The 19,889-nt window shown below is 34.6% G+C and overlaps 1 protein-coding gene across 1 annotated transcript in view; it reads right to left on the bottom strand.

The window, feature by feature from the left end:
• COG6 (component of oligomeric golgi complex 6) overlaps positions 1-19,889 on the bottom strand; it is a 99,954-nt gene that overhangs the window by 75,148 nt on the left and 4,917 nt on the right. The window contains exons 2-5 of the mRNA XM_017542440.2: positions 15,023-15,166; positions 13,678-13,749; positions 9,353-9,411; positions 984-1,095 (exon numbers count right to left, since the gene is read on the bottom strand). Of these exons, the coding sequence (XP_017397929.1) occupies positions 984-1,095; positions 9,353-9,411; positions 13,678-13,749; positions 15,023-15,166 (387 nt within the window). The remainder of the gene's footprint in view (positions 1-983; positions 1,096-9,352; positions 9,412-13,677; positions 13,750-15,022; positions 15,167-19,889) is intronic.

The following is a 19,889-nucleotide window of genomic DNA, read 5'->3' on the forward strand; positions in this document are numbered from 1 at the left end:
CTAAACATAAAAATTAAAAAATCAGGAGTGGGAGGGCATGATGGCTCATGCCTATAATCTCAGCACTTTGGGAGGCCGAGGAGGGTGGTTCACAAGGTCAAGAGATCGAGACCATCCTGGCCAACAAGGTGAAACCTGTCTCTGCTAAAAACACACACACACAAAATTAGCCAGGCGTTTGGCACGCACTTGTAGTCCAGCTACTTGGGAGGCTGAGGCGGAAGTACTGCTTGAACCTAGGAGGTGGAGTTTGCAGTGAGCCGAGACTGCGCCACTGTGCTCCAGCCTGGCGACAGAGCAAGACTCCATCTCAAAAAAAAAGAAAAAATCAGGAGTGGTGGTGCATGCCTGTCATCCTAGCTACCTAGGAGGCTGAGGTGGTAGGATCACTTAAGCCCAGAAGGTTGAGGTTGCAGTGAGCTGTGTTCATGCTACTGCACAACAGCCTGGGGTACACAGCGAGACCCTGTCTCAAAAAAAAAAAAAGAAAAAGAAAATAGAAAATATGTTCTAACTGTACTATGACATATGAAGGAGATAAAGAGAACTTATGTGTGTACTGTCTGTGTTGGGGGAGGACACAGAGTGGGTGGAAAGCTAAATCCTCACAGTTCACGATAGCAAATCAATAGAAAATAGTTAACATAGAAAATCAAAGCATATTCTTTTTTACTATGGATCTAGAATATAGAATTTACAAAAGAAGCAATTAATAACATTGAAAATGGTTGACAAAAGACCTGGAAGGAAGAGTAAAAGAGGTGACACAGATTTTCTTTTTATAAGCTTTATTGACTCTTTTAAAAAGTACATAACTTAGAAAAATAAAATTAAGAATTAAAATACACAACTTAAATTTCCAAACATAAAAATATTTTCAGATGAAACTTTTTTTAATGGAAAATAAAGCTTCAAAAAAGCAATTTCTCTCTATTACCTGTAACTATTAAACTTTAAATGATTATAACAGAAAGCCAGGATACCTCAGTAATGGGTCCTTCTCTTGTACCTCGGAGAAGAATCATTTCATCAGAAGTCAGTTGGAACTTGGATAAGAAGGCATCTGCAACTTGTGCTCTTATTTCTAATTTTTGGCTGTAAGTTTCAAAACAAACAACAAAATCAAGCATCCTATGCAGTTACATAGCTTTAAAATGAATTCTATCTCAGACATAACTTTTAAAAACAAAGGTATGAAAAATTTTCAACATTTTCAAAAATCTTGTTTCTGCCTCAAATATTAGAATTTTACCAGACATGTAGGTGATAAAATTAGCTAATATTGTTCTATTTCAGATAACTGCACATGATAAATGGAGTTGATCATTATGCAAAAGAAAAAATAAGTCCATGCATGGTCCCTCCATTACAAATTTACAGCTACTTACAAGTACTTAAATAGTTTACCTTGCAGTTTGCTAGATTGCCTTTACAAGAGAGACATATGTACCTATTTACAACCAATTTCTTTTCAGTCACTAAAACAATTCCTAAGCCTTTAAAGTTTTCACATGAAGTACATATCAAAAATCAAATTAGTTTATTTTATGTTGGAAAGAGAAGAGCTTTGTTAATTATCCATAAATTGCTAAAATCACTTATCGACTTTGGTCTTCTCCACTTTTTCTACAAAACATAGTTATAAAAAAACCTCTTAAATTATATTTTCTGAATCCAACCTACCTAAACTAGCTGAGAGTTAGAAAAAGGCACAGTCAAGGACCTATGGGACTGAGCAGAATCAGTATCAATACCTACAGGCCAGTTAGCAACATGAACTACTTGAACAGAAACTCAACATTCCTGGTTTCTGTATCTCAGAACTGAAAACAAATAAAATTATAAAAGTATTTCACTAGTAATTATCAGAGGATAGTAATATTCCACAATTAAATAAAACTCAAATAAGAATTTAAAAAAACATAAACACTATTTGTATAGATGGAACAATGCATCTCCCATCTCTGTTTGATTTGCACCTTTGGGATGGGAGGTTTTAAATTCAAAGTTGAATGCTCCTACTGAATAAAGACACTTACAAGGAAAAATCCTCCAGGTGGCAGCAAAGTTCTGTTTATTTCAAATGATAAATCACCCAATTGAGTCTAAACAGATTTAAATATGTTGTTAATCATCCTATTACTGATATCTGAAAGTTACCTTAATATTCATCTTATTTTTGCTTTGTTACCTGTGCTTTCGAAGTCTTATTTAAAAAATCTTTGCCCCAGTGCAATTTCGTGAAACAATTCTCCTATATTTTTTCTGGTAGTTATATAATTTGGGGTTGTATATTTTACTCTTTAATCCATTTAGAGTTTATATTTATATATGGTGAGAGGTAAGGGTCTAGTTTCATTCTTCTTTATGTAGCTACCTAGTCTTTCCAACACCACTTATTGAAGACACTGTCTTTTCCCCAATGTGTGTTCTTGGTGCCTTTTTTGAAAATCTGTTGGGTGTAAATGCATGAATTTATTTTTGGGCTCTCTAATCTGTCCCATTGGTCTACGTGTTTTTACACCAGTACCATGCTGTTTTGTAGTATATTTTGAAGTCAGGTAGTGTATAATGCCTCCAGCTTTCTTCTTTTTGCTCAAGATTGCTTTGATTATCCAGGTTCTTTTGCATTTCTATATGAATTGTAAGATTTTTTTCTATTTCTGTGCAGAATGTCACTGATATTTTAGAAGAATAATGTGTTGTGGGAGTATAAAGAAGAAACTAATTTTTTTTTTTTTCTGGTGACTGAGTAAAGGTTCCTGGGTGAACATGGAAAACAGCCAGATAATAAAACTGTGAAGTACAAAAGTGTAATAAATTTCATATAAGCTGAAGTATTTTTCAAAGTAAGAAAGACTTTCTTTGAAACATATATATGTACATACATATATACATTCTCAAGGAACATGTACATGCATGTGTGACACACACATACACACACAATAGCCTAAAATTCTGAAATTTTGTAAAATATTCTGAAATATATGATGGGCATAAACAACAGATGGAACCTTAAAGGACAAATGAGTTTTCAACAAATGAATTTTGGGAAATGGAATTCTAGGTAGAATGAACGAGAATGTAGAAAAAGTCTATCTAGTTGATAAATGTAGTTAAATCAGGAAATAAACAGCAATAGCCACTTTAAATGAAGTGTGCCCACAAAAAAAAAAAAAAAAAAAAAAAAAAAAAAAAAAAAAAAAAAAATGAAACCTTTTCTTGTTATTCAACATTTTGAGAGGTTTCATAATTCTGTCAGTCAGTTTGAAAAGGATGGTATACTTTTAAATATTAATTAGATGAAAAAATAAGCAATTTCTAATTCAAGGAAAGACACATAATTATAAAAGAAAGAACATGCAATCACTGTAATGTCATTGTAATGAAAATGGAAAATGTATGGCTAGGTTCCATGGCTCAGACCTATAGTCCAAGCACTTTGGTAGGCCAAGGTATCACCTGAGCTCAGGAGTTTAAGACCAGACCAGGCAACACAGGGAGATCCTGTCTCTANAAAGGGAAAAAAGTTCTTTTGTATTGATGGGGGAAATTCAATCAGACAAAATTTTCATTAAAAAAACATCCATCCATCTCCAAACCCAATTTTTGAAATACTTACTTCCAAAGATTATTTCCAAATTTTTCCTGATACTGTTTCCCTTAGAGCATGTTCATCATAATCACAAGAAAGGTATAAGCCATACTATGCCTTAACCTCAAATTTTCATTTCCAGTCCAATATATGTGACTGAAATAAAATTATTATAGCTTGTCTGAGCTAGACCCCAGCATGTCACTGGTAATACCTTCTTTTGGATTGTTCAGATATTGCTACAATGTACAAATGAGAGAGAAGAAAGAAGGAAGGAGATGTGATGTTCCCCTGCTTTTTTATTAGTAATGCTTCTGTAATGTATTTTTCCATGCAATATAAAACCATCTATCCAAGATAAAGTTTTATATTTTTATGCCATCAATTTCAAAACCTGAGTTAATGTAGTTACAAAGTAATTAAAGTTAATTAAAACTATTAAAAACTAAAATAGTAAGAAATAAAGGGAAAGGCTGAGAAAGTAAATAATACAGCTGAGGAAAGCTATTGCAATTAAGCACAAAATAGTTCTAAGCTTCCTAGTCGCCAGAGCAAAAGCAGAAATAAAATGTGTAACATAGATTTCTTTGTGCAATAAAAGGGGAGGAGAAGGGAGGGGTAACATTCTTTAATGTATGTCGTGCAGCGTGTTCAGCAACTTACATAAAACATTTAGTCATCTCAAAAACCCCGTGACATAGATATTTTTCCCTTCCTTCTTTCAGACATAAAAACTTAGGCTAAGGAAAGTTAAGAAATAACAGTACAAAATAAAAAATCTAATAATCTCTTACCCAAGGTTTTGATTAAAATTCAGGTTTTTGTCTTAATTCCTATATTCTTTCCATTTTCACATATTGAACTTAAAAAAATATATACACATAAACATTCTCCAGAGATTATTTTTCTGAGTCCAGAGATAAATCTTATAAGAGATAATAAAAATATAATAGTGATTTCAGTAGTATTTTAAAAATACAAAGGTATGTTCATGTACATATAGCCTTTCCTGATCATCAATAAAACCCATCTTCTGACTACCAATGAAATATTAAAGGGAAATGCTAACCTACAGTCCTGTGAAGAAAATGCTACATTGAGCTTTATCAATTAGAGCATCTCAGCTGTCCTGATGACCGACTTCCTTCCAACCCAGTTCAGAAAATATTCATATCATTTATACATTTGTCTGAATAAGAATATATTACTCAAGTAATCCCACAGTATTTCTATTTCTAAAGCTATCTTCGTGTTTAATGAAGTTTCTTGTTAAAAAGATAATATTTTAAAATGAAAAAACAACTCCCTGCCAGCCCCTACAGACCGGTTATCATAATTTCTGATATGCAATTTTCCTAAAATATATTCACACAAATGTTCACTTGGCACATCATATCTATAGCTCTTGGGATACTAGAATGTCATGAATTTTCACTTCCCAAAAGCATATCAGCCCAAAACACTTCCATAGGCTTACTAAAATAATAAATATAAACCTTGCTTAGTTTTGAGAATACATGAACAGAAGCACAATGTTCTAATATTGTCTCCTGTATACATTACTTAGAGCCCCATATTACAAGCTTCAATATACAATGCTTATTTTTCAGTTTTCACTTTATATTCCTTTCCTGACCTTATAGTTGCTTTCATATTCATTTACTCAAAAATTACTTATTGAATCTGTAAAATACCAGGCACTGCAAATACAAAAAAAGAGCATAAGAAATTGTCACTGTTCTCAAGGAGTTCATGGTTTAGGAGAAAAAAAGACAATCAAATCAACAATTGTAAACAGCTGTAATACACATTACACTAAAGACGAAAACAAAAGCATTCAATTGAGAACAGGAAAAGTTTAAATAAGCTTTGCATACAGGATTGCTGATCTGTTATCTTGGTTTTAGTCGCAATTTTCATTAAAATAATGTTTGTTTTTGTGTTCAGCATTAACCTAAGAATTCACGTCAAGGTTTCTAATAGGGAATGTTTTTCTAGAAAACTTTTCTTTCAAAAGAACTGTTATAATATAAAATGCAATCTAATTTTATGGTGAAGGCACAGGCTTAATTCTGATAAAAAAAATTTAATATTGCCTCTCCTCACAGAGCTGGCTGCTTTGCAGGGTCAACCATCCCTCCCATGGGCTTAGTCTACAACTTTTCTCACCACTGTCTACCCACCCCCAGGAGAGTTATTTGTGGTGATGGAACTGTACTATATCCTGACTATGGTGGTGCATTCAGGAATCTACATATGATAAAATAAAATCTATAAAAATATATACACACACCAGTGAGGTCAAGTAAAACTGCAAAATCTGAATAAGACAGGTAGATTGTATCAAGGTAATTATCCTAGCTGTGGTACCATAGTATAGCTCTGTAAAATGTTACCTTTGGCAGAAACAAGGTAAAGACTACCTTGGATCTCTGTATTATTTCTTACAACTGCATGTGAATCTATAATTATCTCAAAAAAAAAGATTAACTTTTAAAAAGTGAAAATGTGTTTTCAAGGAGATGAGAGAATTAAGGTGGGGGGAGAGGGACATAACACAAAAGAAATTAAAATATGAATAATATTTTGTCTAAGGCCAGGCCTTTCAAACTATAGTCTCTGGACCATTGCATAAAAATACCTGGATACTGTTAAAAGGGCAGAATCCTGAGCCTGAATCAAGATTTACTGAGTCATTAATCAAAAAACATAATTGTTTACTTTTTTCAGTCAGATTCTCTGAGGAGGAGGCCAAAACTTACCATTTTATCAAGCTCCTTGGTGGTTCTTATGTTTACTGGGATAAGGTGTGGGATACAGGAATGGTAACATAAAAGATTAGAAAGGAAAACTGAAATAAAAGATAGCTCCAATGACACCTAATATCAGACTAAATATTTCCAGTGATTTAAACAAAAAAGCTTTGAAGAACTAGTTGTTCAAATCCTAAGGGACAAAAAATTCTTGCTTATCATAAGTCAAAATTTGCCACTGGTAGATTTCTCCTTTAAAACGTAGTTCAAACTCAGCAGCAATACATAATAAAATTTAGCCCTTTTTTAAACGGGAAAGAACACCAAATATTTGAAGACAGCCATCATGTGCCTCTTAGTCCTACACTTCTAAATAAACAATTCTGATTTTTCTTAACCTACATCATTTTTTGAGCCTTTTATAATTCTATTCACCCTCTTGCCCAGCCCCGTTTTTTCTTAAGAGCTTGATTCTGTTGATACCTTACACTTAACATTCCATACTTTGTGTCATCAACAATTTTCCAAGTAAGTTGTCTATATATACTCTCAAGTCTTTGATTAAACGTTAAACATAAAAGGATTGGATTGAAGGTGCTCTGAAAAGTACTAGAAACTGACTTACAGGTCAACATGAAGTAATTAACCACCAATGTGAGGGTACAACTGTTTATCCAGCTATAAAATACAGGATGACAATATCGACAAGATAAAAGAGAATTTAAGGACAGACTTCCTAAAATTAATTTCTATCTGGGCAATTTCCAATTCTATAAATCTGAGAAAGACATCAACCTGCTCTCATTTTGGCTTGTACAAACCACAAAATGAGTGAAAGTGGATTTTAGTGAAAGAGACAATAGCTAGTAAAAAAATGGGGATATAAATGCATGAAATTATGATTAAACTTTTATAAAGTTTTGATACTTAGTTTTTTTATGATTTTTCTCTGGCACGAAGAATAAAATCAAGAGACTATTTTATTTAGTATTCTATCTTTCAACTAGTCTTAAAAATTGAGCAATATTTTTATATTTTCCTGCTTCAAACCCTTTTTTCAAACAAAATCTTACATGGAATCCTATTATATTAAATGAGTAAAAGTGAAATTGCTCTAACTAAAATTAGAGTGAGAAAATCTGACCTCCAAAACTCTATTATCCTTCTACTTCTTACAAAGAAACCCTAAGGTTTAACGACCTGTAGTTTGAAAGCCACAGGTCTAAGACAAGGTACATGTTCCAAGTATCCAATAATGTATTTCCTATATGTGTAAAGAAAATGTTTGCTTCTTTTGTGCTATTAAAGATAGTATTTTAAAAATAATATTGGTACATATATTTTATTTTGCTGATTATGTCACATTTTCTCCATGTTTTTATAAGATAGAAAAGTAAGTTACATTCGTTACCATTTTAACTGCAATGGATCATTCCAGTTGATCTCTGAGTCCTTTGCAGCCCTAAGACCCATGATATCCTCTTAGACAAGTAAATTTACACCTCTGTACTCTTTATAATTTGCCTTTCATCAGTCTTAGTCTGAAGAGAATTGTGTTAAGAAGGATTAAGGGCTCAATATAAAAGAATGTCAAGATCAATGGATGTGAAGCTAAGGAGTTGGGGGTCATGCACTTGCCATGGGTCTAGGGCAGTGTTTTTCAAACTCTTGACTATGACCCATAATATTAAACCATTTAAAACCATTACCAGAAACGGAAAGAAAGACTTCAGAAAATAATATTCACCCAAATTATTTTTACTTATTTATTTTTAAGATATAGGGTCTCACTCTGTCACCCAGGCTGGAGTGCAGTGGCAGCATCATGGCTCACTGCAACCTTGAACTCCTGGGCTCAAATGATCTTCCCACCTCAACCTCCTAAATAGCTGGGACTTCAGGTGTGCACCACCATCAGGTGTGCACCACCCAGCTACCCAAACTATTTTCTATTTTATTTTATCCTAACTTATTTTTTAAGGCTAGTTATGATCTACTTAAATAATAATAATGATAGGTAAATCATAATTGGGAACCCATTGATCTTGATCTGAACTACAAAACACACCAGTTGCATCAGGAGTCACAGACTTTTTCTGTAAAAATCTTGATAGTACATATTTTAGGCTTTGTAAGGCACATATGTTCTCTGTTCTAACCACACAACTCTGCTACAGTATGGTGAAAGCAGCCAGAGACAGTATGTAAACACAACCATAGCTGTGTTCCAATAAAACTGGATTTACAAAAGTAGGTAGTGAGCTGGATTTGGCCTGTGGCCATAGTTTGATGACCTGTGGTCTATACTATAGTATATTCACCTACCCCAAAATGAGCAGTTAAAGTGGTAATGTCTCCATATTACTGATGACATACCTAGAATACTAAAAGGTTTAAGTGATGTACCCAACTACTGAGAAGGAGACAGGTATGCTGCATCATAGTATAATGCTTCTCCCCCTCTGTACTAGTGCACACATGAGAGATGCATGGTTAGTGAGTTTTAGCACAATTGCTATGAGTTTTAACAATATTAAACACAACACTTTACACAAACCCATACTGTACTCACCTTTATTCATTCAATCAACCAATAATATACCAATTGTATAAATTACGAGGAGAATTGATACAATTAAGTCTTAATTATACCAGAGAGGATAAATCCTAGCTTAAAAATAAAAGACAATGATTGCGAAAAAAATAGTAATAAAACTATTAAAACATGAAAACATTTAGATTTTAAAAAGCAATCATTTCTCAAATCCACAGCAAACAGTAACAATACATCATCACTTCTATTCCAAAAAAAAAATAATCTCTTAACCTCAATATCAAGTTTAATGCTCCTTTATGCGTAAGTGATTATTGGACAATATAATAGCTTAGGACCTTATGAATCATGTTTTTTATTATTCTGCTTTAATTTTGATTTAGAGTTATAATTTTCTTTGAATCCAATCTCCAAATTATTGAAAAGGTGGCTGTAAGAAAACAAACTTACCTTTCAGATTGAAGCTTAGTGGTTTTTACTATTAAATCTTGAGTCTGCTCCTTTGCTGCCTGAAATTATAAACATATCGAATATAAGTACATTCCAATTTTATGATATTTTAGAAAACAAATACTACCACTTACTGAAATTTAGACTTAAATGAGATCACTCTGTGAAATTCAAAAGAAAAGCATAAGAAAATGAAATATGTAGATGTTTCAAGGCTCATCCACTACTTTAATCGCAGGAACACACTCAGAATTCTTAATATACACATAATGCTAAGGCTTACAAGAAACAAAAAGGTATCCAGATGCTACGGAACTTAATAGTTCATGAAGTGTTTTAGTGCAACAGAAGCACTGAAAGAACAAGTTAAGAATAAAGGACATGACAGCACTTATGGACACGTTGAACTGAGATACCACGAGACCTCTACATGGGGTTGTAAACTAAGTCACTGAAATGCTAGTGTGGAGCATAATAGAAACGTGTAAGATGGAGGTAAAAGTTTGAGAGTTGTAATACACAAACTACCTGCCATATAAGGTTTTGGTGAGGATCAGAGCTAGTCCCATCTAAAGGACACAAGGCTGTACCTAACCAACTTTCATTCTAAGCAATGCTCCCTTTCTTAAGCCAGGGTTGAAAGGAACAAGAGCGCAAAATCAATTAAAAAAGGATTTTCTCCAAAGATTAGAAAACATTCATGAAGTGGCTTTAAAAAAAAGACAAGTGTGTAGCCAATGAGATTCTCTCTCAAAGATCTGAACCAGGGAATATTACAAAAATAAGGCAGTAAACAATGAGAAGAGAAGCAAGCAGTCATGAGGCAGGTAGAGAAATAGGGTCCACGCCTTGAAGGAATATTAAATGAGCCTGAAAGATGCATAAGTTAAGTCAGTAGTAAAGTAAACAAAAACAAAAAATAGAAGGTCAGCCTGTTAAAGAGAAAATACCAGAGCAAATACCTTAAGAAACTGGGTCATTTTCATGTGTGAACACCATAATAAAGAATCAAGCTTCTGCTGCTAAGGTTTCTTTCTAGAGCTGCCTCAGACCTAGACACCTCCAGTTCTGGGTTCTCAGAGGCCTAATCCTCTATAAACTCAGTTTTCAAACTGTGAGAGAAATTCTTTGTGTTACTGCTTTCTAGGTATCCTGTCAATAACAGAGTCAGATCACCACCTCAAATGAAGCTATTTTGAGTGTAAGTTCCTAGGAAATAGATTGTTTAAGAAAATAGATTTGAACCTAGATAATTCTGCATATCAATTATGTTTTGTTTTTTTTTTTTTTTTTTTAAGAGACAGGGTCTCACTCTGTCGTCTAGCCTGGAGTACAGTGGTTCAATCTTGAGTCACTGCAGTCTTGACCTCCTGGGCCCAAGCAACCCTCCCGCCTAAGGCTCTAGAATAGCTAGAACTATAGGCATGTGCCTCCATGTCTGGCTAACTTTTTAAAAGCTTTGGGTAGAGATGGGGTCTTGCTATATTGCCCAGTCTGTTCGTAAAGGATCCTTCTGCCTCAGCATCCCAAAATGCTGAAAGTACAAATGTGAGCCACCACGCCTGGCTATCTCACTGACTTTTAAGGAATGGGGTTCAACATGATAGTTCTAATGTAATCTTTTAGAATTATTAGACTGCCAATAACCTTTTCAAATGCTTATACTTCTTAAGCTTTAAAGTTTCATTTCCAACCTTGTACATTCCTGCCTTATACAATTTTTAAAATATAGTATTCCCTCAAGTCAAAGATATATTTACATTTTAATATTTCTGAAAAAAAGAATGCTTCATGAACGAGGGAATAGTATCAAAAAACATTTACTGGCTTTTTAGTCCAGTCATTATTGAGGGTGCACCTTACAATCAACGTCATTTATTAATCAGTGAAATATGATACTTTAACACAATGTTACGTAACAAAAATTTACAAATTTTTTTGCATATTTCTTGATTTCTTCATTTATAAGCTATGGTATGTATTCCAAAGTAATATTTAATAATATTAATGAAGATTATTATCTTCGATTTCCATTTATCATAAATGTTAAAGATGATTATTTTTCAATTAATAATAAACATATGCATCCAAATATAATTTATCCAAGCAAAATCACAAAGGAATAAACAATAACACATATAAAGCTATTGATTACATTTTAAATGTTTTCTAACAATTTCTAAAAGGTACCGTAGTCAAAGCATTTCAGAAAATATTAAATAATTAAATGAATCATTATAACAACATTCTATAAGAAAAAGGAAGAGTGAAGATACTCTAAGAAATACTTTCTTTATGAATAAATAACTCTAAACACATTAGAGTTGATATTATGAGCATATACCATTAGAATTCCAATAGCACTATATCCAAATAAATTAGCTTTAAGCAAAATTTGAAGGAATAAACAAAACTTTCAAAATCAGGGACCTCCTACTATTAGAAATAATATGTGGATCAAAAATGAATGTAAACAATAGGCAATATCAAATAATTTAAATATGCAATTAAAAACCTATGAGAGGCTCTTGTAGGTGATGAAAATGTTCTATATGTCTTGATTATGGTCATTTCACAGGTGTATAAAACTGTCAAAACTATCAGTTTGAACACTTTGAATGGATGCAGTTTATTACCATTCATAAATTATTCCTCAATAAAGGTGATCTGATAAAAGAATGAAAATAGGCCTATGCCACCATAGAAGAAAAAATAGGATGTGACGTAGGTACAAAGAAAATATAAAGGACTGGCCAGGCGTGGTGGCTCATGCCTGTAATGCCAGCACTTTGGGAGGCTGAGGCAGGCAGATCACTTGAGGTCTGGAGTTTGAGACCAGCCTAGAAACATGGAGAAATCCCGTCTCTACTAAAACTACAAAAATTAGCTGGGCATGGTGTCAGGTGCCTGCAATCCCAGCTATCTGGGAGGCTGATGCAGGAGAATTGCTTGAACCCAGAAGGTGGAGGTTGTAGTGAGCCAAGATCGTGCCACTGAGGATAGAGCAAGACTCTATCTCAAAAAAAAAAAAAAAAAAAAAAAAAAAAAAAAAAAAAAAAAATACAAAGGACAAAACAAAAGGAGACACTTGGGTTGTAATTTAAAATACTTATAAACTGTTTTAAAATAGCACAAAGAATAAAAATACTATCATTTTTTACATTTAAAACTACTATGATGAAAAGTATAAAAATATAATTAAAGTCAAATTAAAAAATAAGAGATACTACCACTAAAAATCGGAAACCGAGTAATCTAACAAAGCATACTATTACTTAAAAAACACCAAAGTACAATATAGAAAATCTTATAAAGCATAATTTGAGAAAAGTCATTAAGTCATGGAAGCTAAAAGATGAGAAAAGGAAAAAAAAAAGTTAAAGAAAAAGAAGGGAAAAACAAAATCAACCACTGAGGAACAAAGTAAATATGTGCCAAAAACGTAAAATGGCAAAAATAATTAGTATATATTATACAATTATTTAAATATTGTCAAATTAACAAATATCTAAAGATTGGACTAAGAGACAATAAGTCTGCCAATAATATCTGATAGGTTAGTAAGAATATCAAAATTTAGACAAGACCAGAAAAGACAAAATTTTAGAGAAACAAGAAATAAACTAGTCCTGCAAACTGATGCTGCAAGTAGCCTGTGATTAATCTGCAGACTATGCATAGATTAATGATTCTTCCGAGAATCACTATTGATGCCAATGGTTCCAGGAGACTCTTAGAGATAAAAGCTTGCTGTTAAAATGTGAAGGTAGTAGACATAATCATGATTGGCTCTTAGGAGAAAACTGTTCTATGTACTATTCCAAAATCAGATGAATGAGGGGAATTAAATCAAATGCTGATTCTGTAGCCAAATTATAAGTTTAGGATTGTTTTAATAAAAAGACCTAAAATAATACATATTTTGGCAGAATTGGTTTAGGCCATGCATAAGTCAGAAGTAAGTTGGGTCTTTATAAGGCACAGCTTTAGTGAAATTATTCCTAAGACTTCTTACTAAAAAAATCATTCCTCCTAGATTTCTAGAATACTATGGTATTGAAAGGTTTATCAAAATTCTACATAGTAAGCTCTGTACCAGCTAGACCAAAATATAAAGACTCTAAAGTTAATTGAACAACATTAATAAATCATTATCCAAAGAAACACAAAGATATCTACAATTTTAAAGAATAAGCATTATATTTATATCCAAATTTCCCACAGGGCATGATGGATTAGATACACATACATTTTGTAGAACTAATAATACCTGAAAGTTTACTTCATAGCAGAAACTATGCCAAAATCTAGCCATTATACAATACCTGTAGGCGACTTGTCATATCTTGACAACAGTTGCTCATTGCTTGAACATCTTCACTTATGCTTTCAAGTTCCTGAAAAGGAGAAAAGTAACATCAAATATCTTAGATACAGAAAGAAGATTCTCTTCTCTTAGCTAAATCCTTATTTTAGTTTCATAAATTTTTTTTGTCAAGGCATGACAAGAGATCCCATATTTAAAATTGGAAATTATTAAAAAGAATAACATCTAGTGTTAGAAAAAAACATAAAGAAAACAGTCCATTCCTTTTAGAGAATACGACCACAGGAAAATGGCAAATACTTTGTAAAAATGAATACATCTTTATTCTTAGTGTTATTCAATTGTAGTTATTCTTACTGACCATCAAATAGTCCTATCTTTGGCCAGTAGAATCCTCTTCACATTAGCTCCAAAGTCCTTTTGACATTTATCCAATAGTCTCAGATAGCATCTTTGCTTTCTGATACCGGTAAGATTGTTCCTTTCAGCAGGAAATGGTATTTAAAACAGCCAGGCATGGTGGCACGCACCTGCAGTCCCAGTTACTTGGAGGCTGAGGTGGAAGAATTGCTTGAGCCCAGGAGTTCAAGGCTGTAGTGTACTATGATCATATCTGAGAACAGCCACTGCACTCCAGCCTAGACAACAGAGCAAGTTTCCATCTCTAATGTAATTTAAAAAAAAAACTTTCTAAATTATTAGTCTTCAGTTAATAAAAACCTACCAAGCTGTTAAAAGCAATCTATTTTTATTAAACACTCATTGAAACCATGCGCAACACTTCCATAACTCACAGAAATATATTATTATAATATATTAATACAGTTAATAAAATATTACATCATAAATAAGATATAACATAAATAAAATTTATTTTCACCCTATGGTGAGTGGACTACACTCACAAGTGTGATGAATCATTAATACATTGAAGCTATTGATCTTAATCTGAAATTTTCATATTTTAGGATACAATAAAAGTAACTCAATTCTAATTAATCTCCAATAGAGAAGCTGTTACCCAAGAAAGGGGGATATTTCTACTGGAAAGCCATTCAGGGAAATGTTAATTTTTTTTTGTTAAAAAAGCTAAAGTTCCTAAGATAATCTTCTAGAACAATGTTACAACTTTCTAAGAACTAATATGTGTGGAAATTACCCATTAATACAAATAAAGACCCAGATGCAGCAAGAGACATTAGCTAAGTTTTCTATTTAGGCATAGTATATACATATAATATGATACATAGCAAATATATCAACCTAATTCAAAAAAATATATAGCACAGAGCTAGGCATATAGTAAGTTCTCAATATAAGCTAAGTGAAAAGAGTTTACGTACCTCCTTCACTTCCTTGAAAATGCTTACAAATTCTTCATTGATGGCTAAACTTTTACGCTCAATATCTCCACGTAAATTTCTTCGAGTCCGCAGAGTATTTTCAACAAAAAAGGTTGAAAGTGCCTTGAGAGCTTCTAACATCTCCTACACAATTAGTAACACAAGAAAGTTACTGGAACTAATTTTTAAAAGTTTCCCAAATCTCAAGACAAAATGTAATGATATCATTTTCAAATGATTTTTTATTAAGCAATCCAAAGAGATGGCCTACAGAAGCCAGCACCGGAATGCAGCTCCCAGCAAATGAGACGCTGAGGGCTAGAGGACTTCACAATTCCAAAAGAGGTGCTGGGTTCGTTTCTGTGGGACTGATAAGAGCACTGAAATTAGGCCCAGGGAAGGAGCCACAGGGCGAGAGCTGCCTGTGGGGCAAATCAAGACGGACGGTGGGGAGGCGTGTCCCCCGCCCCGAAACCGAGGGTCTCAACCCCCTCAGTGCTTCGTTTCGGATCCTGTGCTTACCTAATTCCTCCTGCAACCCCCGGTCCATGAGAGCCCTGCCAGACAGTGGGGCAACGTGGGCAGTCAATGCAAATCTGAGCAGCCCGGGTGCACCAAGTTGTTGCAGGGACCTGGGCGGGAGTTTGGACTAACGCCAGCAGGAGGGACCATCCCACAGAGGGAGGCAGAGTTGAAAGCGGGGAAACAGACCATAAGGCCTGGCAGGCCCCTCTTCCACAGAACTCAAACTGAAGCCCTGGCTAGAGAGCTTGGCAGCAAATACACCAGATTGACCCCAACCAGGAAGATCCAGCTGGGGAAAGAGAGACGCCATTTGGAACGCGGGGCCAATCTCACCTGCAAACAAACTCCAGGGAAGGACCACCCACTCAACAACCTGACTGAACCCGAAAGAGCCCAGCCACGCCCTCTACAGGCCAAAAAAGATATAGTTACAAACTCAATAGAAAAAAATTCCACTCAGAGACTCCTGAAATCACCAACGACAAAAATTAAAGGTAGATAAATTCACGAAGATGCAAAAAAAAAACCAACACAAAAAGGATGAAACCATCAAAGAACAGAACACCTCTTCTCCTCCCAGGGATCACAACTCCTCACCATCAAGGGAACAAAAAAAGAGAATGAATCTGACAAATTGACAGAAGCAGGCTTCAGAAGGTAGGTAATGACAAGCTTCTCTGAGTTAAAAGACCACGTTCTAACCCAATGCAAAGAAACTAGGAACCTTGAAAAAAGGTTAGACGAAATGCTAACTAGAATTTTTAACCAGCTTAGAGAAGAACATAAGCAACTTGATGGAGCTGAAAAACACAGTATGAGAACTTCATGAGGCATACACAAGTTTCAACATTTGATCAAGGAGAAGAAAGGATATCAGAGATAGAATATCACATCAATGAAATAAAATGAGAAGGCAAGATTAGAGAAAAAAGAGTGAAAAAAAAATGAACAAAGCCTCCAAGAACTATGGAATTATGTGAAAAAACCTAATCTACACTTGATCGGCGTACCTGAATGTGACAGGGAGAATGAATCCAAGTTGGAAAACACTCTTCAAGATATTATCCAAGAGAATGTTCCCAACCTAACAAGGTAGGCCAACATTCAAATCCAGGAAATACAGAGAACACCACAAAGATATTCCTCAAGAAGAGCAACCCCAAGGCACATAGTTGTCAGATTCACCAGGGTTGAAATGAAGGAAAAAATCCTAAGGGTAGCCAGAGAGAAAGGTCCAGTCACCCACAAAGGAAAGACCATCAGACTCACAGCAGATCTCTCAGCAGAAACCCTGCAAGCTAGAAGGGAGTGGGGGCCAATATTCAACATCTTTAAAGAAAAGAACTTTAACCCAGAATTTCATATCCAGCCAAACTAAGCTTCATAAGTGAAGGAGAAATAAAATCCTTTACAGAGAAGCAATTGCGGAGAGATTTCGTCACCACAAGACCTGCCTGACAGGAGCTACTGAAGGAAGTATTAAACAGGGAAAGGAACAACCAGGACCAGCCACTGCAAAAACGTACCAAATGGTAAAGAATAATGACACAATGAAGGAGCCACCTCAATTAATGGTCAAAAAAACCAGCAAGTAACAAAATGGTAGAATCAAATTCAAACATAACAATATGAATGTTGAATGTAAATGGCCTAAATGCCCCAATCAAAAGTCACAGACTGGCAAACTGGATAAAAAGTCAAGACCCATCAGTGTGCTGTATTCAGGAGACCCATCTCACATGCAAAGACTCAGACAGACTCAAAGGGATGGAAGAAGATTTACCAAGCAAATGGGGAACAAAATGGGGTAGCAATCATAGTCTCTGATAAAATGGACTTTAAACTAACAAAGATCAAAAGAAACAAAGAAGGGCATTATATAATAGTAAAAGGATCAATGCAACAAGAAGAGCTAACTATCCTAAATATTTATGCATCCAATGCAGGAGCACCCAGATCCATAAAGCAAGTTCTTAAAGGCCTACAAAGAGACTTAGGCTCTTGCACAATAATAGTGGGAGACTTTAACACTCCACTGACAGTACTGGACAGATCAATGGGACAGCAAGTCAAAAAGGATATCCAGGACTTGAACACAGATTTGGACCAAGCAGACCTAGAGGATATTTACAGGACACTCCACCCCAAATCCACAGAATATACATTCTTCTTAGCACCACACTGCACTTACTCTAAAATTGACCACATAATTGGATGCAAATCACTCCTCAGCAAATGCAAAAGAATGGAAATCATAACAGTCTCTCAGACCACAGCACAATCCAATTAGAATTCAGAATTAAGAAAAGCACTCAAAACCACACAATCACATGGAAACTGAACAACTTGCTCCCGAATGATGAATGGATAAACAATGAAATGAAGGCAGAAATAAAAATGTTCTTTAAAACCAATGAGAATGAAGACGCAAAGTACCAGATCCTATGGGACACATTTAAAGCAGTGTCTAGAGGGAAATTTATAGCAATAAATGCCCACATGAGAAACAAGGAAAGATCTAAAATTGACACCCTATCATCAAAATTGAAAGAGCTAGAGGAGCAAGATCAAAAAATCTCAAAAGCAAGCAGAAGACAAGAAATAACTAAGATCAGAGCAGAACTGAAGGAGACAGAGACACAAAAAACCCTTAAAAAAAATCAATAAACCCAGGAGCTGGTTTTTTGAAAAGATAAACAAAATAGACCACTATCTAGATGAATAAAAAGGAAAAGAGAGAAGAATTGAATAGATGCAATAAAAAACAATAAAGGGGAGATCACCACTGATTCCTTGGAAATACAAACTAACATCAGAGATTACTACAAACAACTCTATGCACATAAACCAGTAAATCTGGAAGAAATAGATAAATTCCTGGACACTTGCATACTCCCAAGACTAAGCCAAGAAGTTGAAACCATGAATAGACCAATAACAAGGTCTGAAGTTGAGGCAGCAATTAATACCCTAACGACCAAAAAAAAGGCCAGGTCCAGATGGGTTCACAGGTGAATTCTATGAGACATACAAAGGAGCTGGTACCATTCCTATTGAAACTATTCCAAACAATACCAAAAGACGGAATCCTCCCTAACTCTTCCTATGAAACCAACATCATCCTGATATCAAAATCTGGCAGAGATACAACTGAAAAAGAAAACTATAGGACAATATCCATGAGGAACATTGATGCAAAAATCTTCAATAAAATACTGGCAAACAGAATCCAACAGCACATCAAAAAGCTTATCCATCACGATCAAGTAGGCTTCAGCCCAGGGATGCAAGGCTGGTTGAACATATGCAAATCTATAAATGTAATTCACCACATAAACAGAACCAAAGACAAAATCGCATGATTATCTCAATAGATGCAGGGAAGGCCTTTGACAAAATTCAACAACCTTTATGCTAAAAACTCTCAATAAACTGGGTATTGATGGAACGTATCTCAAAACAATAAAAGCTATTTACGACAAACCCATAGCCAATATCATACTGAATGGGCAAAAATTAAAAGCATTCCCTTCAAACACTGGCACTAGAGAAGGATGCCCTCTCTCACTACTCCTATTCAATATAGTATTGGAAATTCTAGCCAGAGCATACAGGTAAGAAAAAGAAATAAAGGAAATTCATTTAGGAAAAGAAGAAGTCAAATTGTCCCTATTTGCAGAAGATATGATCGTATATTTAGAAGACCCCATCATCTCAGCCCAAAACCTCCTTAAGATGGTAAGCAACTTCAGCAAAGTCTCAGGACACAAAATCAATGTGCAGAAATCACAAACATTCCTATACACCAAGAATAGACAGAGAGCCAAATCAAGAGCGAACTCCCATTTACCATTGCTACAAAGAGAATAAAATACCTAGGAATACAAAAAACAAAGGAGGTAAAAGATCTCTTCAAGGAGAACTACAAACCACTGATCAAGGAAATAAGAGAGGACACAACAGATGAAGAAACATTCCATGCTCATGGTTAGCAAGAATCAATATCGTGAAAATGGCCATACTGCCCAAATTAATTTATAGATTCAATGCTATCCCCATCAAGCTACCATTGATCTTCACAGAACTGGAAAAAAACACTTTAAACTTCATATGGAACCAAAAGAGAGCACATATAGCCAAGACAACCCTAAGCAAAAAGAACAAAGCTGGAGGCATCACATTACCTGACTTCAAACTACACTGTAAGCCTACAGTAATCAAAACAGCATGGTACTGGCACCAAAACAGAGATATAGACCAATGGAACAGAACAGAGGCCTCGGAAGCAACGCCACGCATCTACAACCATCTGATCTTTGACAAACTGGACAAAAACAAGCAA

This window comes from Cebus imitator, unplaced genomic scaffold (genome assembly GCF_001604975.1).
Source record: "Cebus imitator isolate Cc_AM_T3 unplaced genomic scaffold, Cebus_imitator-1.0 Scaffold145, whole genome shotgun sequence".
Lineage (NCBI taxonomy): Eukaryota > Metazoa > Chordata > Mammalia > Primates > Cebidae > Cebus > Cebus imitator.